At 37.8% G+C, this 22668-nt stretch overlaps 1 protein-coding gene and 1 long non-coding RNA gene across 3 annotated transcripts in view; one reads left to right on the top strand and one right to left on the bottom strand.

Moving 5' to 3' along the window:
• The window catches only part of LOC114665897 (deoxynucleoside triphosphate triphosphohydrolase SAMHD1-like), a 157565-nt gene that overhangs the window by 32477 nt on the left and 102420 nt on the right, over positions 1-22668 (bottom strand). For both annotated transcript variants that reach the window (XM_051919609.1, XM_028820552.2), the window contains exons 5-9: positions 22396-22511; positions 20366-20541; positions 17667-17792; positions 14791-14888; positions 7005-7113 (exon numbers count right to left, since the gene is read on the bottom strand). In XM_051919609.1, coding sequence (XP_051775569.1) covers positions 7005-7113; positions 14791-14888; positions 17667-17792; positions 20366-20541; positions 22396-22511 — 625 coding nt within the window. The remainder of the gene's footprint in view (positions 1-7004; positions 7114-14790; positions 14889-17666; positions 17793-20365; positions 20542-22395; positions 22512-22668) is intronic.
• The window catches only part of LOC127525983 (uncharacterized), a 293828-nt gene that overhangs the window by 253950 nt on the left and 17210 nt on the right, over positions 1-22668 (top strand). The window lies entirely within an intron of this gene.

Below are 22668 nucleotides of genomic sequence, written 5' to 3'. Positions count from 1 at the left end.
ATAATAACTATTTATTCAAAATCTGTACTAACCCCTACTCTCTCTTCTGTTTCCTTTTCCGGTGTCCTGTTGGTGGTGGCGTGCGCCACCACCATCTACCCAAAGCACCATGATGTTCAACAATGATGGATGGATTAAAAGCCAGAAGTCTGTATGACCATCAGCATCAAGTGACTCCGTGAGAACCCTAACTACAAAGAGGACTATTTCATTTATGTTAGGTAGAATGCCCAGAGGGGACTGGGCGGTCTCGTGGCCTGGAACCCCTACAGATTTTATTTTTTTCTCCAGCCTTCTGGAGTTTTTTTTTGTTTTTTCTGTCCACCCTGGCCATCGGACCTTACTCCTTTCTATGTTAATTAATGTTGTCTTATTTTAATTTCTTATTTTGTCTTTTATTTTTCTTCTCTTCATTATGTAAAGCACTTTGAGCTACTTTTTGTATGAAAATGTGCTATATAAATAAATGTTGTTGTAAAGTTGTTTAAAAAGTCACTTTAACGTGTCAGTGGACAGAGATTGTTAACATTAACAGAAAGTGTAGTTGGTTTACAAAAAATATTTACTATTTATTCCTTTTCTAAGACATATTCGGTGCCATACAATTTTTGACAAGCACTTCTGGATATTTTACTAAATGCCTCTTTGTATGGTTGAAAATATGTTGTCAAAATTAGTTTGTTTTTGCAAAATTTGTTCAATAAAAAGGTTCTATATTTTGACTGCATCTGTCATGCAATGTGATACCTTCTCCATTAGTACCAACCCCTTGAAAACTATCACTTTATGGGGCAATGTAAAACTGTATTAATGCTTGTGTGCACATTAAAATGTTTTTTTTTTGTACAATGTACAATACTCTTGACAGTGGAATAGGTTATTCTTAGCCAGTAATTGCAGTGGAAAATGTGGTTAACATCCACTCATGCATGGGGAAAAAAATACCGTTGAATACCGTGAAACCGGGATAATTTTGAAAAATACTGTGATATAGAATTTTGGTCATACCGCCCACCCCTACATGGATGTAATTAAATCCATGTATCTGTATTTCCATTTAGTAATATATGTAAAGTAAAATGGACGTTTAATCGTGTAAGCACATAATGTCTTTGAGTTGCTGCAGATATATGTATGAGATATATTTGAGTGTAAAGGTGTAGATGACGTACATAGGAACTACAGAAGTCATAACATGGTAGATTACAAATATTTAATCGAATCTCTCTTTATACACAACATTTGTAGTAAAGATGGCGTCTTGTCCTTGAATGAGTTTTCCTTGGTATGGAGTATTTATAACCTTAACGTCGCATGAACGCCGAACTCTTGAGCAGGCCACATAAAGTTGTCCATGTCCAAATACAGGTTCAGAGAGGTAAATGCCCACTCTGTCCATGGTCTGTCCTTGGGATTTGCCGATTGTCATGGCAAATGCAGCTTTAATGGGAAATTGGCATCGTTTAAGTTTAAAGGGTAATTCCAGGTCAGAACTTGTAAGGTCAATTCTGGGAATTAAAACAGTATTGGAAGTATGCGATCCCGCAAGTACTTTTGCTTCAATAACATTGTCTGTCATGGTGTTCATGACTAACCGTGTACCGTTGCATAAACCTTGTTTAGTATTAAGGTTTATTAATAGCATGACTATTGTCCCGACCTTAAGGTTAAGATTGTGTTGTGGCAATCCGGCAGGGGTAATAGTGTTTAAATATTCCAAGGGGAAATTAAGATGCTCATTTTCATCTTCAGAATCAACATTGTCAGTACTTAGAAAGAGGCGGCTTTCTCCAGGAAGCAATGCAATCACTTGGTTATTTATGTGATCAACGTCAATATTTTTTGGACATAATATAGCCCGTTGCGTTAGAAGTGGTATCTGGTCCAATGAGATTGCTTCACCAAACACCTCTGTCAGTAAGTCGTCGCAGATAAAGGCTTGAGGGATCTGAATAATATCTGGGTGAAGGTCATACGCATTGGTAAGGTTTCCATCTCCTAGTTGTAACAACTAATTTGTATATTCTGGATCTGCACACCGCGTGTTTTGTACCAAAATTTATTTTCTCAAAGTAATGCCAATTGTTTGCGTATTTTAAACTGGACTGAATAGCTGAACGCATAGCATGCGAAACAATAGCTAAGCACTGTCGAAAATCTCCTCCTAATAAAAGTACTTTTCCTCCAAATGGAATATTATTATCCATTAACGCTTGGAGAAGTTTATCAATGGTGTTGAGTAAATGACTGGATGCCATTGTACATTCGTCTAAAATCAATAGTTTAGCAAGACTGATTTCATTTGCATTGTTACTGTTCATTGTCATAGTTGAAACCGACATTTCAATGATTGGAACTGGAAGCTTGAATAAGGAGCGACATGTCCAACCATTTATTAACAAATTAGCTGCTACTCCGGTTGTAGCTGATGCAATAATTAACTGTTGTTTTGCAGAAAAGAAATGTATAAGTGTTTCATAAAGGTATGTCTTTCCACTTCCCCCAGGGCCGTCAAGAAAGTAGCATTTGGGTATCGGGCTGTTGTCTTCCGTGGCAAGAACAATCTTATTAAAAGCAGCAGATTGTAGGGTATTTAAACTGGAAATCAGTTTGCACAATCTGTTGCTCTGCCTGAAGATTTATTGGCGTTGAATTCAAAGCAGATAATGAATGTGGAACATTTGGCAAATTGAAGTTCTCCAACGTATATCCAAGGAGTATGAGAGCCAACTGAATGTCTTTAAGTGCATAAGCTTCACAGTTGACGCAGGAATCATCATTTCCATGCAGCTTGTGGCATATGTCTTCTATCATTCCTCCCTTGTTTGTATTCCAGAGGTTCAATGGATCTGACGGTGAGGAAAATACACAGATATAAGCAAACAGTTGGCAGACCTGAGCTGGCATTGAATACGATATTGCATCATGTAGAGTTTTTTGCCAAAGTGTATCATCCAATAAATATCCTTTTTCATTTATTGCTTCCTGGAAAGTCTTACAGAGTTTGATGGTGTTGCCAATTTGAACAGTTTTAATGTCGTTAAATGACCTAGCTCCGGTTTCATGTTGAAGAAGTAACCGTAGATAAAACCGTTCCAGCTCCTTAATACTGACAGTGTACATTCGGCCTATGACATTATTACCGTGTTGCTGTCGTTTTCTCCAGAAAGTACCATTGTCAACCCAAACATAGTGAACAGGAATCTCCCAATACTTCCACTGGTGAGCATCCTGATCTTCTTGATTGAGCTTAAACCACACGGTAAGTTTAGTATTTCTTATAGCTGCTCTCTGTGCTGCTTGGACTTCATTACCTGCTCGAAAACAGACATTTTGTTCATGCTCCAAATGAACTGGCAATCGACATATTGTGTGGCTCTGATTGTGCATTGGAAAGCAAAATATTCTCCATATGGCCTCTGGAGCACTGACGTACCATGAATCCACATACATTCGAGTTTCATCGTGATCATTTCTTTCAGATACTGAAACATTAACACAATCATAGCCTTTGTACACGTATTTGAATAAATACTTAACGCTTTTTACTGTAGCGCAAATTTCAACATTTATATGGCAGTTGTATCGTAAACATAGATAAGGATTGTATGGCACCACTCAGCTATTGTCAATTGGACGACCCGGTATAACTTGCAATGCATTTGTCTTTCTTCTCATATACTTAGGATATCCGTTTACATTTCCAAGTGTAACGTCTTGGAATTCTTTGGGGAATCCTTTAGAACATTTGCTATTCACCATACATGGACTGTTTGGATTTGTATTGCCACATGGTGTATGAATCATATTTCTGATAATTTGAAAGATGTGGAGAATTGTCACGGTCTGGAATTTCAGCTTTCACTGTTTTATTGATGTCATCCTCTGTGCAAATTTTGGAATCAGCAGCAAGGATTATTAAAATATGGGCGTGTGGTACACCTCTCTTCTGAAGCTCGATATCGTGAATAATTGCTTTAACAGTCCCAAATAGAGATTTGTTCTTGATATCCTCCAGTAGGTTATTTAGTTTGAGTCTAAACACTCTCACAACTAAATCAGGACGATGTTCTACTTTTTGCCATGGCATAAGATTATTTGTAATTTCTTTCCATTTAGGATTTCAGGTCATAGTGATAAAATAGATCAGGTTTGCCAAACTTTCTAACAATAGCCATTGCATCTTGGTAATGCTTTTGCATATTACGTGGGCTGCCTTGAAAGGTAGATGGTAGAATAACTGGTTTTCCAGCAGGGTGATCCATCACGTCAGCATCACGATTTATGTAGTCTATTAGTGACTTGTAGATATCGGCCCTCAGTGTAGGTTGGTTGTTTCTAATCCACTGGAGGTCATTTGATTCTGCTCGAATATAAACATCAACTATGTATTGTTGAGTTAGCTTTCCTGCATTGAGTAATGGATTAAAGTCGTCTCTTACTGAGAGTCTGTAGGAGAAATATTCTTTCATCGATACACGTGATCGTTTCTGTGCTGGATGTTTTTTATATCTAGAAATCATAGCACTCCATCCTTCCTGGCCAGTTGGAAACAAAATGGGGTATGTTAAAGTATCAAGTATTGGAAAACAAATGTCTACACATTGGACACTAGGTTTGGTGGTTTCATCAGGACGTAAATCGAGGACAATATCGCGGTCAAATGGAGGCTCACCATCTTTACTTTGAAAGACAATTGCCACTTCATTAACGATGGGAACATTGTATCATCTTGGATCTTGTTCTTTGTCCTTTATTAACACTAAAGCAATTGTAGTTGGTGCTACACCTTCCGCCTCTGCTTTTGTATTGGCTTCTTTTTCAACTTCATGTAGCATTTTTATAGACTTAGCTAATGGGTGATTGTTTATGACTTCAGCGACATTTCTCATTATCAGTTCTGTGCATTGCTTGTTTTCAGGAAGGTTCATTCGTTGATATATTGCGTCATCTGGATCTAACACGTAGATTTGGACATATTTGCGTTCGTGATTTGGTTGAGGGTGCACTGTTCCAATCCGATGTACTATTTGTCCACACACGCGAAAGCAGTATGGGCCATTCCCAGGTGGTGGCCTGATATTTACCACAGTAGATGCAAAAGCAAATGAACTATTATGGGATCTAATGCAGTCCATAAAGCTTTTGCTTTCGGGTACATTGCCAGTCAGAAGCTTCCGCAGATATTCAGGATATTCATCCAAAGGAGGCAGTCTAACCTGACCCTTTTGACAACAACGTGTAAACTCATTAGTTGTACTGCCAGTCTTGTCTTCAGAGAAGTTAAGTGAATGACAATGACTGCAAATGACACTCACTAATCCCAATGAATTTTCATTAATAGTGGACTCATTATAGAATGCGTTGTCAGCTAATTGGCGGAATTGTTCAGCGACTGTTCCTTTTTTTTGGATCTTTCGTTGTGCGTCTGCTGTTTGAGAAGCGCGTTGTAGGCGCCTTCGTTTATGGTTTGTATCCATACGTGCTCGTTTTTGCATTTCTGTTAGTTGATCTGTTTCATTTTGTAGCTGTGACTTCTTTGGTTGTGGTTTTTTTTAGAAGCGCATTGTAGGCGCCTGCATTCATTGATTTTATCCATGCGGGCTCGTTTTTGTATCTGTTAGTCGAGCTCTTTCGTTTTGGAGCCGAGAGTGTTTTGCCTCTGCTGTTTCAGACGTGCGTTGTAGGCGCCTGCGTTCATTGTTTTTATCCATGCGGGCTCGTTTTTGTAGCTCTGTTAGTCGAGCTGTTTCGTTTTGGAGCCGTGACTCCGTTAGCTCGTGACTCTGTTAAGCTATACGTCGTTTACTGTTAGTAATATGGATAATTGCACTTACTGTTAATACGGAGTGTTTGTTTATTGTTATTATCCATCTGCTTGCGTGTCTGTGTTTTCTGTGGTTGTACTGTTAATAATTTATTACTGTAATGTGATTCACATATGCTGTGTAGATTGTACCTTTGGGGATTCCGTACGTTTAATACGGAGCGATCGTTTATTGTTATTATCCATCTGGTCTCGTGTCTGTTTTCTGTGGTTGTACTGTTAATATTGTATTACTGTAATGTGATTCACATATGCTGTGTAGTCCAGACGTTTATTAAAGGGATTTCCTAACGGCCATATATAACCAAAACAATAGTTCAGCCCTACTTATGAAATGTAATCCCTCGGGATTTGGTGTAAAGTGTTCAGCGGTTTGTACAATCCCAAGCAGCACATTATTCATAACTTCACTCCACAGCAGTGCCACTCACAATATGGCGGTGACGTCGACGTACGATTCTGCTAGTCATGAGGTGTCTCATAATAAACGACCTGTTACAGTTTATTACTTCTAGCCTGTCTCTGAATCCTCTCGACTTTGTTTTTTCTGTGGCTGTGTCATTAGCTATGGGCTCGGTTGTGTATTTCCATTAGTTGAGCTGTTTCGGTTTTCGTTGTTGTAGGCGCCTGCGCCTTCCATACTATCTCGGGTTTGACTATATGGTTCAGAAGCGCGTTGTAGGCGCCTGCGCCTTCCATACTATCTCGGTTTTGACTATGCTGTGTAGTGTGGACTTTTGCGGATTCTGTACTCTCTCCGGTTTGACTCTGGGGCGGGGCGCCGAATCCTGTTGTGTTTGTTTGTTCTGTGGCCGTTTTCTGTGGCCGTGTCGTTAGCTATGGGCTCGTTGTTTTATTTGTTATTGCTGTTAGTTGAGCTCTTTTGTTTTTGGGCCGTGCCCCCCCTTGCTTTCGGTGTATCCGACGCGCGTTGTAGGCGCCTGCGCACTATGTCTCCTGTGTCCTGCGTCCGTGCCTTCCTGTGCTTCCGGTAACCTTCGGTTAGTAATATGGATGTTGGTCTTAAAAATTACTGTAATGCAATTATTTTTTTCTGCTTGGTGTGAGAGGGCCTCTTGAAAGCATATGTGAGAGAAGAAATACAATAATTAGCCATATTAGTTGCCAATCATGCATTAAGAAATGTAATGTATATAAAAAATATAAAGTGTCTTACCTTATCTCGAGTACAAATACGCCATTTACCATTAAACTTGCAGACTCGAGCAAATTCAATGTATCGCTGGTAGTCAAAGCCTGACTGAATCCCTAAATGGTGGCAGTCTCTGAAATACATCACAATAATTTAGGTCAATCTGATTAGCAGAACTCTTCAGTATTCAAAGTGCAATTCATTGGCTACTAGTGAACCTTGGTTGGTTGAACAAAAAATGAAAAATGTATTTAATAACAAGAGCAGAAAGAAATGGTAGTTTATCTAATGTTTCAAATAGGTTATTTATCTAATTTTTTAAATTGGTAATTTTGGGTAAGCGCAGCTACAAAAGGAATTAGGCTTCATTATATAAACCAGCTTTTGACACTTATTTATACCAGATGAATCAGCTGATATGTACTGTTTATGATTTTTTATTATTTATTGTGCTTGTTTTTAACTTTGTATTGTTTGGCTGGCAGCTTTACAGTACTTTAGAAATCTGAAATGACAGCAATATCATGCCTCAGGGCATGACCATGGAAAGTGTCATGACCTGGTGTGTGATGTCAGGACAGCTGTTTACCACCACTGTAAGAGATGGCCTGCTCAATAGTAAAATCGTCTGCTGTTCTGATGCTTTTTGAGCTTTCTGTACTCTGTAGGTTGAATTATGAAACACTTTTTTTGTATGTGTCTATGCATTTTGCAGATTATTTTGGATTACATCATTTAGGCTTTTGCAATTAGCTCCATTTTTGAGTTATTTTTTTTTTCTTCTTGTCAATGGTAAGATTTAAGTAAATTAGTGGCATGTTTTGCGCTTGTCAATATTTTTATTTTTACATGCCTCTCCTAAATTAGGGCAATTGTAAACTCATGCTTCTTGCTTGATATCTTCATTAATAATTTTATTATATTTTTTCTGTATTTAGGTATTATGAAGTTCGTAACCCAGCCACAGGGGATGCATAAACCAGTGTGTTTCTTCGTGCCAGTCCCAAGCCCAGATAAATGGGGAGGGTTTCATCAGGAAGGGCATCTGGTGTAAAATTTTGCCAAATCAACATGCGGACAATACAAATTTCCATACCGGATCGGTCAAGCTCTGGGTTAACAACGACTGCCACCAGTACTGTTAGCTAACAGGATACTGGCGGAAACTGGGTTACTGTTGGCCGAAGAAGAAAAAGAAGAGGGGGAAGATATATCCAGAGGCAGGAGGAGAGGAGGAAGGTAAAAAGAGAGGAACTGAGGATAGGAACTTTGAATGTTGGCAGTATGACGGGTAAGGGGAGAGAGTTAGCAGATATGATGGAGAGAAGGAAGGTTGATATATTGTGCGTGCAAGAGACTAAATGGAAGGGGAGTAAGGCCAGGTGGATCGGAATTGGATTCAAATTGTTCTATCATGGTAAGAATGGGAGGAGAAATTGCGTAGGGGTTATTCTGAAGGAACACTATGTCAAGAGTCTTTTGGAGGTGAAAAGAGTGTCAGACAGAGTAATGATTATGAACCTGAAAATGGAGCAGCCGAAAGAAGAAGATGATGAATGTTAGTGCATATACCCCACAAGTTGTGTGGACGATGGGTGAGAAAGAAGATTTTTGGAGTGAGTTGGATGAAATGATGAACAGTGTACCCAAGGGACAGAAAGTGGTGATTGGAGTGGATTTCAATGGACATGTTAGTGAAGGGAACAGAGGAGACGAGGAGGTGATGGGTAGGTATGGTGTCAAGGAGAGGAGTGAAGGTGGTCAGAGGATAGTGGATTTTGCCAAAAGGATGGACATGGCTGTGGCGAGTATGTATTTTTAGAAGAGGGAGGAACATAGGATTATGTACAAGAGTGGAGGAAGATGCACACAGGTAGATTACATCCTATGCAGAGGAGTCAATCTGAAAGAGATTGAAGACTGCAAAGTAGTGGCAGGGGAAAGTGTAGTTAAGCAGCATAGGATGGTGGTCTGTAGGATGACGGAGATCAAGAAGAGGAAAAGAGTGAGGGCTGAGCCAAGGATCAAATGGTGGAATTTTAAAAAGGATGACTGCAAGATTGAGTTTAAGGAGAAAGTGAGACAGGCACTGGGTGGTAGTGAAGAATTACCAGACAGTTGGGAAACTACAGCAGAAGTAGTAAGGGTGACAGCAAGAAGGGCACTTGGCTTGACATCTGGACAGAGGAAGGAGGAAAAGGAAACCTGGTGGTGGAATGGGGAAGTACAGGAGAGTATACAGAGGAAGAGGATGGCAAAAAAGAAGTGGGATATTCAGAGAGATGCAGAAAGCAGACAAGAGTACAAGGAGATAAGGTGCAAGGTGAAGAGAGAGGTGGTGAAGGCTGAAGAAAAGGTGTATGATGAGTTATATGAGAGGTTGGACCCTAAGGAGGGAGAAAAGGACCTGTACCGATTGGCTAGACAGAGAGCCCGAGCTGGGAAAGATGTGCAGCAGGTTAGGGTGATAAAGGATAAAGATGGAAACGTACTCACAAGTGAGGAGAGTGTGTTGAGCAGATGGAAAGGGTACTTTGAGAGGCTGATGAATGAAGAGAACAAGGGGTTGGATGATGTGGAGATAGTGAATCAGGAAGTGCAAAGGATTAGCAAGGAGGAAGTAAGGACAACTGTGAAGAGGATGAAAAATGGAAAGGCTGTTGGTCCAGATGATATATCTGTGGAAGCATGAAGGTGTTTAGGAGAGTTGGCAGTGGAGTTTTTAACCAGATTGTTTAATGGAATCTTGGAAAGTGAGAGGATGCCTGAGGAATGGAGAAGAAGTGTACTGGTGCCGATATTTAAGAATAAGGGGGATGTGCAGGACTGCAGTAACTACAGGGGAATAAAATTGATGAGCCACAGCATGAAGTTATGGGAGAGTAGTGGAATCTAGGTTAAGAAGGGAAGTGATGATTAGTGAGCAGCAGTATGGTTTCATGCCAAGAAAGAGCACTACAGATGCGATGTTTGCTCTGAGGATGTTGATGGAGAAGTTTAGAGAAGGCCAGAAGGAGTTGCATTGCGTCTTTCTGGACCTGGAGAAAGCATATGACAGGGTGCCTCGAGAGGAGTTGTGGTATTGTATGAAGAAGTTGGGAGTGGCAGAGAAGTATGTAAGAGTTGTACAGTCCTTTCTTATTTGCAATGGTGATGGACAGGTTGATAGACGATAGATGGACAATGATGTTTGCTGATGACATTGTGATCTGTAGCGATAGTAGGGAGCAGGTTGAGGAGAGGAATGAAGAGCAGTAGGAACAAGACATGTGTGTGAATGAGAGGGAGGTCAGTGGAATGGTAAGGATCCAGGGAGTAGAGCTGGCGAAGGTGGAGGAGTTTAAATACTTGGGATCAACAGTACAGAGTAATGGGGATTGTGGCAGAGAGGTGAAAAAGAGTGCAGGCAGGGTGGAATGGGTGGAGAAGAGTGTCAGGAGTAATTTGTGACAGATGGGTATCAGCAAGAGTGAAAGGGAAGGTCTACAGGACGGTAGTGAGACCAGCTATGTTGTATGGGTTGGAGACGGTGGCACGGACCAGAAAGCAAGAGACAGAGCTGGAGGTGTAAGAGTTAAAGATGCTAAGATTTGCATTGGGTGTGACGAGGATGGATAGGATTAGAAATGAGGACATTAGAGGGTCAGCTCAAGTTGGACGGTTTGGAGACAAAGTCAGAGAGGCGAGATTGCATTGGTTTGGACATGTGCAAAGGAGAGATGCCAAGTATATTGGGAGAAGGATGCAAAGGATAGAGTTACCAGTGAAGAGGAAGGCCTAAGAGAAGGTTTATGGATGTGGTGAGAAAGGACATGCAGGTGGTGGGAGTAACAGAACAAGATGTAGAGGATAGGAAGATATGGAAGAAGATGATCCGCTGTGGCAACTTCTAACCAGGAGCAGCTGAAAGTAGAAGGTATTATGGGAGTTCCTAGTTTTATTGTTTTAATATAATTTTATTTGATTAACAAGTTGTATTCGATTGTATATTATTCAGCGATTGTCCTGTGATGCCATTTTGTTTTAGCATAGTTGTGCTATTTTGTGGTGCTGTTGCCATGTTGCAATGAGAAGTTGCTAGGGAGCAGTTACTAGGAGTCACACCAAGTGAGGTCATCTTTGATACAGTATTTAAAATAGCACAGCTCTGAAAACCATCCATGATTGCAGACTTCCTTTAAAACTGAACTGTGGTATTATTGTGGTTTCTTTTTTAAATATACCTAACAAACCTTTGTGTGTTCCTTTTGACTATGATGTTTTGTTCAAGTATTGTATCCTAGTACCTGTACTTGGCCTGAGCCTAGACTTAGATTTTGTGTTCTTCTGTCTCCTGGTTCTGTTCATCTTATTTTTTTCTATCTTTTCCTGCCACACAGAACATTCCTTGGTGCTTACACATTTAACACCTCTCAATTGGATTACTGCAATTTACTTTTCAGTGGCCTTACTTTCCTGTTTTCACATCAATAACAACACACTCAAAGTGGTGCTATCAGAAGTCTGGTACACACAAAGTGTTATGAACACATCACCACTTATGTGGCTCAACTATACCAACATCATGGATGATGCTGTAACTCTCCTAATAATTTAAAAAGTGGCTAAATTCAATGCCTAACATTACCTGACATATTCTGTGAGTAAGCAGCTGTCTCCTATTACAAGCCTTGGAAGAGCATAACTATGTGAAACCAGCTTCTCTAACTACTGGGATCCCCAGATGCCAGTCTTCTCTATTCTGTCTCAAAAACTCTGTTTAGCTCTTGGTAAATCCTCATTTACTTTTCTTGCTCCAGCTCTCTTGACGTCACCTAATAATGTAATTGGTTCTCTTCACTAGCATGATAGAATGCACTCATTGGACTCCCAGGAGGCAGTCTAAATCTGCACCCCACAAACATGCGCAAAGCAACTGTCTTTAGCAGATAAATCAATAGAAATCTCGGTTAATTCAAATGACTACTCAGGCCTCTAACCATGAGGGTATGTCTGCTTTGTTGGGGATTGTTTCCAATTGAGCCTTACTGCACTAGATCAGGTCATAAAAGCTCAGTCAGTCAGTTTTAATATCCATATTTTTTGCTTCCATTTTATTTGACTGTAGCTGTAATTGCATTATCTAATGTGACTCTTTAATAATAGATGTTCAAATAAACATGAAACAATTCACTGTATGCAAAATGTCAGTTAGTTGAATTGCAGTGAGAAGTAAATATAATCAATTATACAGTATGTCACTGATTGATGTATAAACATATTTTTTGCTATTCTTATAGAAATAATCAATTTAACTTAAACTGATACAAAAAATATAAAAAATATTTTAGCTTACACTAGGAAAAATATTAGTAAATACAGACATAAGGATAACTTGTATCCTGGAGGACAAGCTCCTTTAGAAATGTAACCATCCAGAGTCAAACTGCAAAATAAGATGGAGCTGTCAACAAGAAGATCTTTTATGAAACAAAGAAATTGGCAGAATGTTTGGGGTACAGTGATAGACAGAAGGACAAGGGATGTCTATGGTTTTTTCTTGTTTATTGGGCAGAATTTGTAAAAAAGGATGATGAAAAGAGTAGCTACCACACCCTGCTGCTCACTGACTGTCTTTTGGTTACATATGCCAGATTCATCAAATTACTAAGTTTTTAACCTTTTCTCCATCTTCTCAATGATCTCAACAAAAGAAAATAAACCCACCCATATTCTTGAAATCTGATTTTGTTAGAGACTCCAGATCTGATTGAAAAGGGTGGAAAAAATTTCCAGATACAACGTTACTGTATGTTTGAAAATGCTTACTAGGAATTGTTGTGCTATGTCAACCATTTGATCTTATGTCAAAATTAAATACATGCCAGGTTACAGGAACTAGCCTTTTTATTTTGAATAACAGCAACTGTACTCAGATGTTCATTTATCTGTTATGGCTGTTTAAAGAAATAATTCTTCAAACATTCAGCATTGTTATTAAATTTATTTATATCAGTAGGGGCTGACTTAGTAATACCGCAACACTGGCCCTTTGAAAGTGACTTGTCCAAAGCTTTATTAATAGAATTTCTGCATTGTCGGATCATGTAACTTAATGAAGTTACAGATTTCCTAGTGTGGACTGAAGTGATAACTATGTTGTCACACCCGTGCGAGTAGGAGGCAGCTAAAGGGCCTGGATAATGATAATTCCACCTCCGACCAGGGGGTGGCGGGGTGTGCCGTCTTTCTCAGTTACTTGCAGACTGTTCCCGGGAAACCCCACCAAGTTCTGGCACCACTTCTGGGTCCGACCACAGAGATGACAGGACTTCCTGATCGGCCTTTAAAGCTCCCATCTTGACTGTCTGTGACCAGTTCTGTTTTGGACTCCGTGATGTGGGACATCTTTGTTCAATTATTTCAACTTTTGCAGCCAGGATATAATATGCAGGTGGGTGACTGCTCCAAACCTTTATGTCTTTTGGCATTATTTGTCACTATGTGTTCAGCACCACAAGGAGATCATAATGAATAAATATAAAGCAGGACATCTGTGCATGTTGTCAATCTTCACTAGTCTGTCTGCGGATATCCACTCTCAGACCAGAGGTCCGCTGTTGCGACACAAGTGACGTTTCATCATGTGTGGAAATCAGGCCACATCCACCATTGGCCAGAAGTCCACCATGCATTGTTCATTGGGCTTGGAGATGCTGAACAAGACAATAAAAACATTTAAATTATTGTTGAATAAACCACTGATCTGTGTGATTCACTTTGACTCATATGCCTACGAAAAGGCTAAGATATGGTATCGCCAGTGTTTTCTTATGAAAGCCATTGGGGTAGCAAGCACAGGTGGGTCCACATCATCTGCCCTCTCTAATTATTAAGAGTTAGCTGATGCATTTCCAAGTTAACATATACAGCAAAACTGCCATGGTATCTTTGGGTGGTTTTTGGTCCCGAAGACCACACGCAGCTTGTATGTCCATATTTAGCTTATTTGTGCTTTATATAACAGATTATTTGTCCCTATGCTGCTCTTTTTAGCAATTAGGTCACCAGCTTAATAATAAAGCGAATGAAATGTGGAGTAGAGCTTTGGGGTAATTATTTAAACTTTATTTTAATTAGTGTTGACTAAAACTCTAAATGGTGTGGTTCATCCTGTCATTTTTATTATTTTAAATTATTCATTTTAAATAACACAAGAATTATTTAAAAGTATGCACAAATATTTAAGTATACAGTACATGTATTTCAAATATGAAAGGGTTAAGTAAAAAAATCAGTAATTTAAATAAGACTAAATGATTATAATACATATAATTAATATATAAAACAGGAAAAAAAAAGGAAAATAAATTAATAGTAAGACTAGAGTGGAGTTTCAATTCAGTATTTTTTCCTAAGGTTTATGTAGTTTTGATGCTTTGAGACTTAATCAGTTCTAGTAATTTGCAATAAATAGTACACTAATAAAAATAGTGTTTATATTTGAATCATTTACATACTGTACATGAACCAAATAATCAAAAAATTATAAAAAGTTAACAGGAAATAATATGGAACTGTCTATGTCTACACTTTCACAAAACAAAATAAGATATTTTAATAATAAGAAAATTTGGTAACCAGAGACCTGTGGACTCACAGTAGATGTCTAATGCAAGGCCATTCTGCTGATCTTCAGTATGGTTTAATTTAATATGTTCTAAGTTTTCAAAGGCGAGTCTTATTGCAGTTCCATCCACCCATTTTCTATTCTTCCTATTAAGTAAGGAGAAGTGAGGCTATATTCCAACTGTCTTTGTAATTTTCTTACCTTGCAAAATAGTCAAATTTGTCAACATCAATTCCAGTTTCTTTGTTGGAAACAATTTCATACAGGAATGACTTTTTGTCATCTCTTCCCTTACATGCCTAAAGAAAGAAAGAACGAACAGTTTAATTGGAGGAACGAGAGAAGGCTAGAGCAAGTGAACACTGAGTAACATTTACTGAAGTACATTTCAAAACAATAATTTATCTGCTTATTCAAGTGACATTTACTACATTGCAAGAACTATGCATGTTAGCTGGAGTAAACCAAAGTACTAACATGCAAAATGAGAACTTGAAGAGAATAAGTATTCATGTGGCGATTTAAATAGGTGGCAATACTGCCAAGAAATGGAGGTTATGAAAGGAATTAGTGTTTTTTTCCTACTGTAAAGTGGGCAAGCCACTTCACCACATAGACAGAGTGTCATTCCTATAATAGGTAGGCCAGAGGCCATCTGGAATTTTTTTTTCCTGTTTAATTTACACTTTGAGCACTCTGTTGTCAAATCAGGAACTCACTTTTACCTTTATAATCATCAGTGATGTTTTACTTTCTATTGTAATTTGTCTTTTGATATTTATGAAGCACTTGAATTATACTTCTGTATGAAAATGTGCTATATAAATAAATATTCCTGTTGCTATATTCTTGGCCATGAGATGCTATGAGCTCCTAACAAGTAAAGTCACCACCTTGCGTGGCTATCTGCTAGCTGGTGACGGGGCATCAGCGATTATTCTGAATGGCCAGTGTTCCTGTCTCCAATTTACACTTTCTCCACGAAGTACAAAAACAACTTGACACCATCTTGACCAGATGAACTTTTAATTTTCCTAATTTTACTTTAGCATTTACAAAGGCATTTTGCACACAGGAGACATAACATCACAAAAAAGAAACCAAACATGCAGCTTGAATAATATTAGAATAATCTATTTTGACATATATTGATTCAGATAAAAATGTACAATTAAAAATGTAGTTACATGAAGTAATTATCAATAAGTGCTTACTACTGATTAAGCTGTGTTTATGCTTCAACAAATATAAAGAACATTGTTAAAATGTGAATACTGATTTTTTTTTTTTTTTTAACAAGAATGGGGAAGGGAAAGGGCCTGTCAGAAGGTGATTTGTAAACTATTCTCAGTGTCGTTTAAAATGGGTGAAATGTTGCTGCATTGATACATCTGATAAATCTGCAACATTACTTGATCTGAGAAGTAGAAAAAGAATTTCATGTTTCTTTGCAATTATGACAGTTGCCTCTGATGCAGACTGAACCAGCAAATTTGTGCTCTACAGTTCAAAGCCATGGCCATTAGGGGGAGCGCAACCTCAGCCTTTTGTTGTAGTGTGCATGAAAAGATAAGCAGTAAAATCATGACATTCTACTTTAATGAAATGTATTAGTTGCCTGGTTCAGATTTATTTGACAGCAAAATACACTTTAAAAGGGGGTATGCTTGTTTTGTCTAATCAAATAAAAATATGCCATTTTACATTTTATACTGTGTTTAACAAACCAGTCAGTCCAATCAAAACATCAGAATGAAAATAGAAATGTTGAGTAGTGTAGAGGTTGTTTGTGATGGATCACCTACATGATTGTGTTGTAAAATTGGTTAAGTTAATCTAAGCACTAATTCTGAAACAAGTGATATACCACCCTCTGTTTCGTGTCCTATTTATTGTAGTACTATGAGACCTGGTCTATAAACAAACCTGTTGACAATTCTATGTAATCTTTTGTTTCTATAGTATGAAATTACAATAAATATTCCCCAGGACAACACCATCCTTTTGACAATACATGAAACAGTCAAACTGAGATGACTGACTTGCAAAGACATGTACAGTATGGAGAACAGAGAAGGGAGTGAGAGAGAAGCTTTTGAGATGAAGGGATAATAATAATAGTTATTATTAAGGGATTGTTGTACTAAATTAAGTGAAATTAATTGGTGTGGCACAAAAAGTGACAATTTTTGGGGTGCCAGTGTTTAATGCCACTGTAAAAGCAGTTTGAGGCCAGGGACAACTAGTTGTGTCTTTTCTGTTATGACATACATTGAATCTAAATCTATAACTTAGGTGCAAACAAAATTGTGTGAGACAGGCTGTAGAATGGGGAGCCTACAGCAATCAGCACAATGTCAGTCAGTAACATTAAACCTGGACTTTTTATCATATAAAACCATGCAGAATACCAATAATATATACAGTTTTTTTTGGTTTTTTTTTGGAAAATGTACCTGTGCAATCTTTTTACTCGGTATATTGGACTGTTAAATGAAATCCAGGACATGCTAAATAATTTGCAAACTAATTTAGGAAAAAGCATTGTTAATGGTGGAGCTCATTTTACAAAATTTTTTTTTTTTCCCCCCAAAAACAATAAGTACTTAAGACAGGGTAAATAAACTTAATTATTTTTTGACTATTTTATGTCTACTCTGGGTCCAAGAATCAAGTAACAAAGTCATTCATGCTAACATTTAATAAAATCAACATAGTGTATTTCTCCGTTTTACTAACGCTAACACTAAATATTGCACTGTCAGTGATGCACCTCAGGAATCTTCATTGTTGAATGGTAATTACTATTTTATTACAAATACTTTGCTCTCTACTTTTCCCTTTTTGTAATATCTGTGAGAAATATGCTTGAATGGAAACAAAAAATGTTTACTGTTTTTTATTATATGGCTTTAGCTAGTTGTCCATGTATGGTTCTGATATCATTATGGTAATTCACTTCTTGGGTCCACTATGGTGTTGATAATCTTTTTTGGGTCCACAGATTAACACATTTAAGAACGCTTTATGTGGAACATTTTTAGGCTTTTGACTTCACATTAAATAAAGAAGGTTACCTCAGGCACATTAATCATCTCCTTGATGAAATTTATTTCATCTTTAATTCCATATTTCCCAAAGATGTCCTCCAATCCATTGGTTTTGTACATGTGGTCAAACAATTTACATGAACTATTTTCATGCTGTAAAAATGGAGAGAATTAATTACTGTGTTGATATTATCAAGATGCCTGTTATTGTTTGTCAATGCCCATAGATAGATAGTCTAGCTGACAGATGATGTGTGTATTTTTTAAAGATGCTACTTAATGTTTTGAAGCTGAGCTTAGAGAATTAAGAGTCATCTGTCCCTGGCAACATACGGCTCACCTTTCAGGCTTATCACCTCATGGCTATTATGAAAGAAATCAAAATAATTTAAGTGGATTTCTGTCTAGGTAATGCACCAAAAAAGATCCATATTCAGCCTTTATCCACCAAAGTCACTCTTGACACACCCAAATATGTCACCCAAGACATGTCCACTGATATGACTCATGACAAGCCCATCACCTTTATTATCAGAAGATGAATTAATGGTGATCAGTTTATTGATTAAAGAAGAAATATTAACAACCAATTTTGAGGTAAAAACAAGAGTTAAAAATTAACACAATGATGACGTTATTTTAATTGGTTTAATTCCATATTCCAGACAACACTGGGCTTTTTCAGCATTAATGTTTGTGATGCAGCACCTACTGAAATGTATATTGTAATGCTTGTAGTATTATTGTGCATTGCATTTTTTATTCCAATACATGGCACATAGCAAACATCAGCACTACTGTTGAGCATATTATATTAAATGCTGTAAAACTGAAGCAACAGAAAAACTGATTCTCTAATTTAATACAGAATATTTAAAAATATCTCTATTATAATAAAAAATTCCTGGGACAAGAGACTTTTTCAGAGAGATACTTTCACGTCCTGTGAGACGAGACTTTGTGTCAAGAGATTTAACCAGGCCTGGGGCTGGAAATAAAAGACAAAGAGTGGATGACAAAGTAGAACGTCATAAAGAATTCAAAAATGTTGGCATGATACACATACAGAGTAGGTTAGAGATAATGGAAGTACGAAAATTCAAAAGTCTCAAAAAAATGATAGTAAAGATCACATTAGCGCAAACAAATGGAAATTACTATTCAGTGAAATAACAGAACAGCGAAAAGAGATTGAATATATCGTTTGGATTTAAACTTTAAGTCAGAGACTTAGATCATCTAATTCATGTTGCCATCAGGGAAAAGTAGTGTTTCTTCCCAATGAAGAGGCCTATCTGCGAGAATTAAAAGATTTGTTGTTTGGTGAAAGTGAAATTAACATATGCGAGCAGCAGAGACGTGAAGTGGCAGGCGCATTGTGCAGGCCGGTTTTGGCATGCGAAAAAAGCAGGGGGAAAAGCCCCCTAGTAGGAAATAAAAAATAGTGATTGAAGGAGTACTAATCTCACTTGAGTCCATTAAACATTCTGGTGATCTGTGCGCATTAATGTAGCAAAATGAGTGTAGAAATAAATCATTTAAATAAAAAACAAAACAGGGCACATTGACCTTCCAGAACCCAAGTTGTAGACCCCTGCAATCAGACCATCAGCACCTTCCCTGTGTGACAGTCAATGTGCTCCAATGGGATTAGCACTTCTATCAATATTTTCATTTCTTATAATTTTTTTCTGTTTAAATTTAACTTTATTAGGTTATAGAGTCAGAATTAAGCACCATATGTTGAAATGAAAAATGCAACAAATTTTACAAATACACACTAATGGCCATGTTGAGAAAGATGGCCTTGATTGAGCATGTCTTGGGTGACTTTTGTATGTGTGACTCAAGTTATGTCGCAGGTATTGTGGACTGCAGTAATTGTATAAATATACAAAAAGACAAAAATTGTCATGAGACATTTGCACACTTTGAGTTTTAAATCAATATGGGTGATCTAAAAATGGTAGAACTACAATTAGACAACTGAAATGTTTAGATCAGACTTAAGGATATTTAATTGTCCCTCATTTAAAAATAAGCAAGTTACTGTTTTTCTAACATGCTCATATGGTTCAAAGATTTGAGGGTCTGGTGTTTATCTTAGCAGCTTTAGATGCAAGCTAGGAACCAATTAAAGATGGGCACTAGTCCATTGAGGGGCACACACACGGATTCATACTTAAGTAAATTAAAGTTGCCAATTTATTTAACATACACACAGGCCTTTGGGATGTAAGAGGAAAACTGAGCCAGAGGAAAACAGGCAGGATCCCTGAGACAGTGCAGAGTCCAGGATATAAGCCAACTCTTCTGCGGCTTCTGCTCAGCATTGAGCACCTGCTCTACTGTTTTAATTCTCAGATTCTCCTTCTGGGAGAAAAACTTGAAACGAAGTATCTTAGCACTAAGCCAGTCCTCCTTTCTAAGGCAGTGTATGACAATCTAGGAATTTTCCTTAAATTAAAAATGTTTTAAAAAAAAAGACCTAACGTTTCCTTTTATTCTCATAGAAGGTAGCTGAAATTCAGCATCTTGATTACAACCATTTTAATGCACACTTTACCTGTGTGTCTAAAAAAATCACAGATCTGAAATTACTTAATTCTAAATAATGAATTAATTGATTATTAATAATCAATTAATAATAAATAAGTTTATGACCATTTTTAAATGGTTAGAATGTTGCTTTATTAAGGCAACTGAAAAGTTTGAAAACATAGAACCTTCCAATCTTCATCCTGGGCATGAACTAGTGAAACTGAACCAGAGCTTGGGCCTGGGCCTGGACCTGGTTTTGGTCCCTTATCATTGTCCTTGCACTTGTCTTTGCTCTTCTCCTTGTCCTTCTCCTTGTCCTTAAGGAAAGTTCCATCAAATACATGGGAAAATGGTCCATGTCCTGAAAACAACAACAAAAAAAAAAAAGACTTTTAGAAACAGAGGATTACTTTCAGACAACAGTATTAATAAGTCCAGCTAATTATTCATTATTTTTAAAAATTGTTTTATTTCAATACAAGGTCCCAAGAGGCCAGAACCTATTCTGTCAGCTCAGATGGGTGCCTCTGTCCATCACAGGGTGCACTCACTTGATCATTACACACTTATTAATAAAGTATCTATCTATCTATCTATCTATCTATCTATTGCAATCTTGTCTTTTGTAGTCAGTGAACTTTACATAATATTGAATTCCATAGCCTGCTTAATGCAATTCAGAGTCAAAGGGGGATTTGGAGCCTATCTCAGTAGTAATGGGCACAGTGCAAGACCCAGCCTTGGACAGGTCGCTAGCCCATTGCAGGGCCTACTCATGCATACTGTACACACATATGCACAGAGCCAACTCTGACTTAACCTGGAAATAAGTTTTGCCAAACATCCAGGGAAAACATGTAAACTACACACAGACAGTGCCACTTTGCAATCCTTTTACCTGAAATGGTAGTGAGAAACACACGTCACAGTGACAGTCCCCATGCCAGCATTTGAACTCTGAAGCAGTGAGGAAGCAGCACTATTTGATGTGAGGAAGCAGCACTATTTGATTTTGTGCACAGTATTCTTAATAGATATAGCCTGTAATCTTGGTTGGGACACCGTTCCATGAAGGAGCAGATGGATTTGTACAGTATCTAGGCTGGCTGATTGAGTCTCATCACTTCACCTAATGTGTGCATCTTTGGCATTTGGGAATAAAATTCAAAGAGCTGGAGAAATCACAATCAGAAATTGGAACATAAAAACGCTACACAGGTAGAGTCTGAGGCAGGATCTGAATTCACTGTCCTGGAGTGGTAACCACTGCACCACCAAGACATTTTTAATAAATGACAATTGGTTAAGTGTATACTAATGAAGATCAATAGTATCTGAACAAAAACACTTCACTTTTGTAATGAATATATTCTTTTAAGAATCTAAATGAAAGCTTTGCTACTTCTATTACTCAACCTTTAAACCATGAATGCTGCTATTTTTGGAAGATTAGATGTAGTAAACTATTATAATAGTTTTTTAATATGATTTGTCAAGTAACCAATTTTAAGCAATGGAAAGGAGGGCCAAATAGAGACCACAGCTGTAAAGAAAAACACAGGAGGTTAAGTGCAGTGGCAATGATAATGTGCCACTAACAGAAGACCTAAGCCAAATGGTGGAGCTATGCTACAATGTAATGCTATGAACCCAGGAGATGACTACTCCCTGTACACAGCTTGGGTTGTGACATGTAGATATGTAGCAGTAGGGTAGCCTAGTAGTATACTGTATGTGTGACCTCCTTGAACTTTATATGGGGTACAGGTGACCCCGGCAGAACTGGCCATGATAAGGTGATATTGAAGTAATGAAGAAAAAACAAGGCCGTCCTCGTTATTTCAATATGGCAGTGTCTTTTCCTACATTGTGTTTTAAGCATCCTTTAGTGCAATCTTAACCAATCAGGTAAGGTATATGTTCTTTATGTGCAGTCATACCATACACAAAGTTATCTTCACCATAGTAACATATCAAAGTTTCCCCCAGCACACATTCTGCATAATTCTTATGTTTACATTTCTGTATCTCAGTGACATTTCAAAACTTCACTATTGAAACCATTATCATAAGAACAATGAGTCACTACATCTTTGAAACTCTGACCTTAGCAACCAAGTGACCCTCCTCACAGACTACACTGGAGTACCCACCAGTCTGTCCTCACACGATGGCATTGTTGTTCACAGTAAATTTAAAAAGACCACCAATTTACCTAAATCATGGCACAAAGCTGCAATCTGCACACAAAGGACATCTTCATCAGTGATATTGAGCTCAGGCTGCTTCTTCTTAAGGGAAGTGACAAGTAGCTTTGCAAGGTGACACACACTATATAAAAGCATAGGGAGAAAACAAATTAGCAATAATAAACAGAATAATTTTTCTTGCTTAATGATAATTTTAACCAGACAGTTGTATAGAAACTGGAGGTGGAAAGAGAGGAAATGGTGTGAAACACTGAAACCACAGGGCCTCTTCAGGCAAA

The sequence above is a fragment of the Erpetoichthys calabaricus genome, chromosome 15 (assembly GCF_900747795.2).
Source record: "Erpetoichthys calabaricus chromosome 15, fErpCal1.3, whole genome shotgun sequence".
In the NCBI taxonomy this organism is placed as follows: Eukaryota; Metazoa; Chordata; class Cladistia; order Polypteriformes; family Polypteridae; genus Erpetoichthys; species Erpetoichthys calabaricus.
The sequence above is the reverse complement of the archived record's forward strand: the minus strand, read 5'-3'. Positions and strand labels throughout refer to the sequence as shown.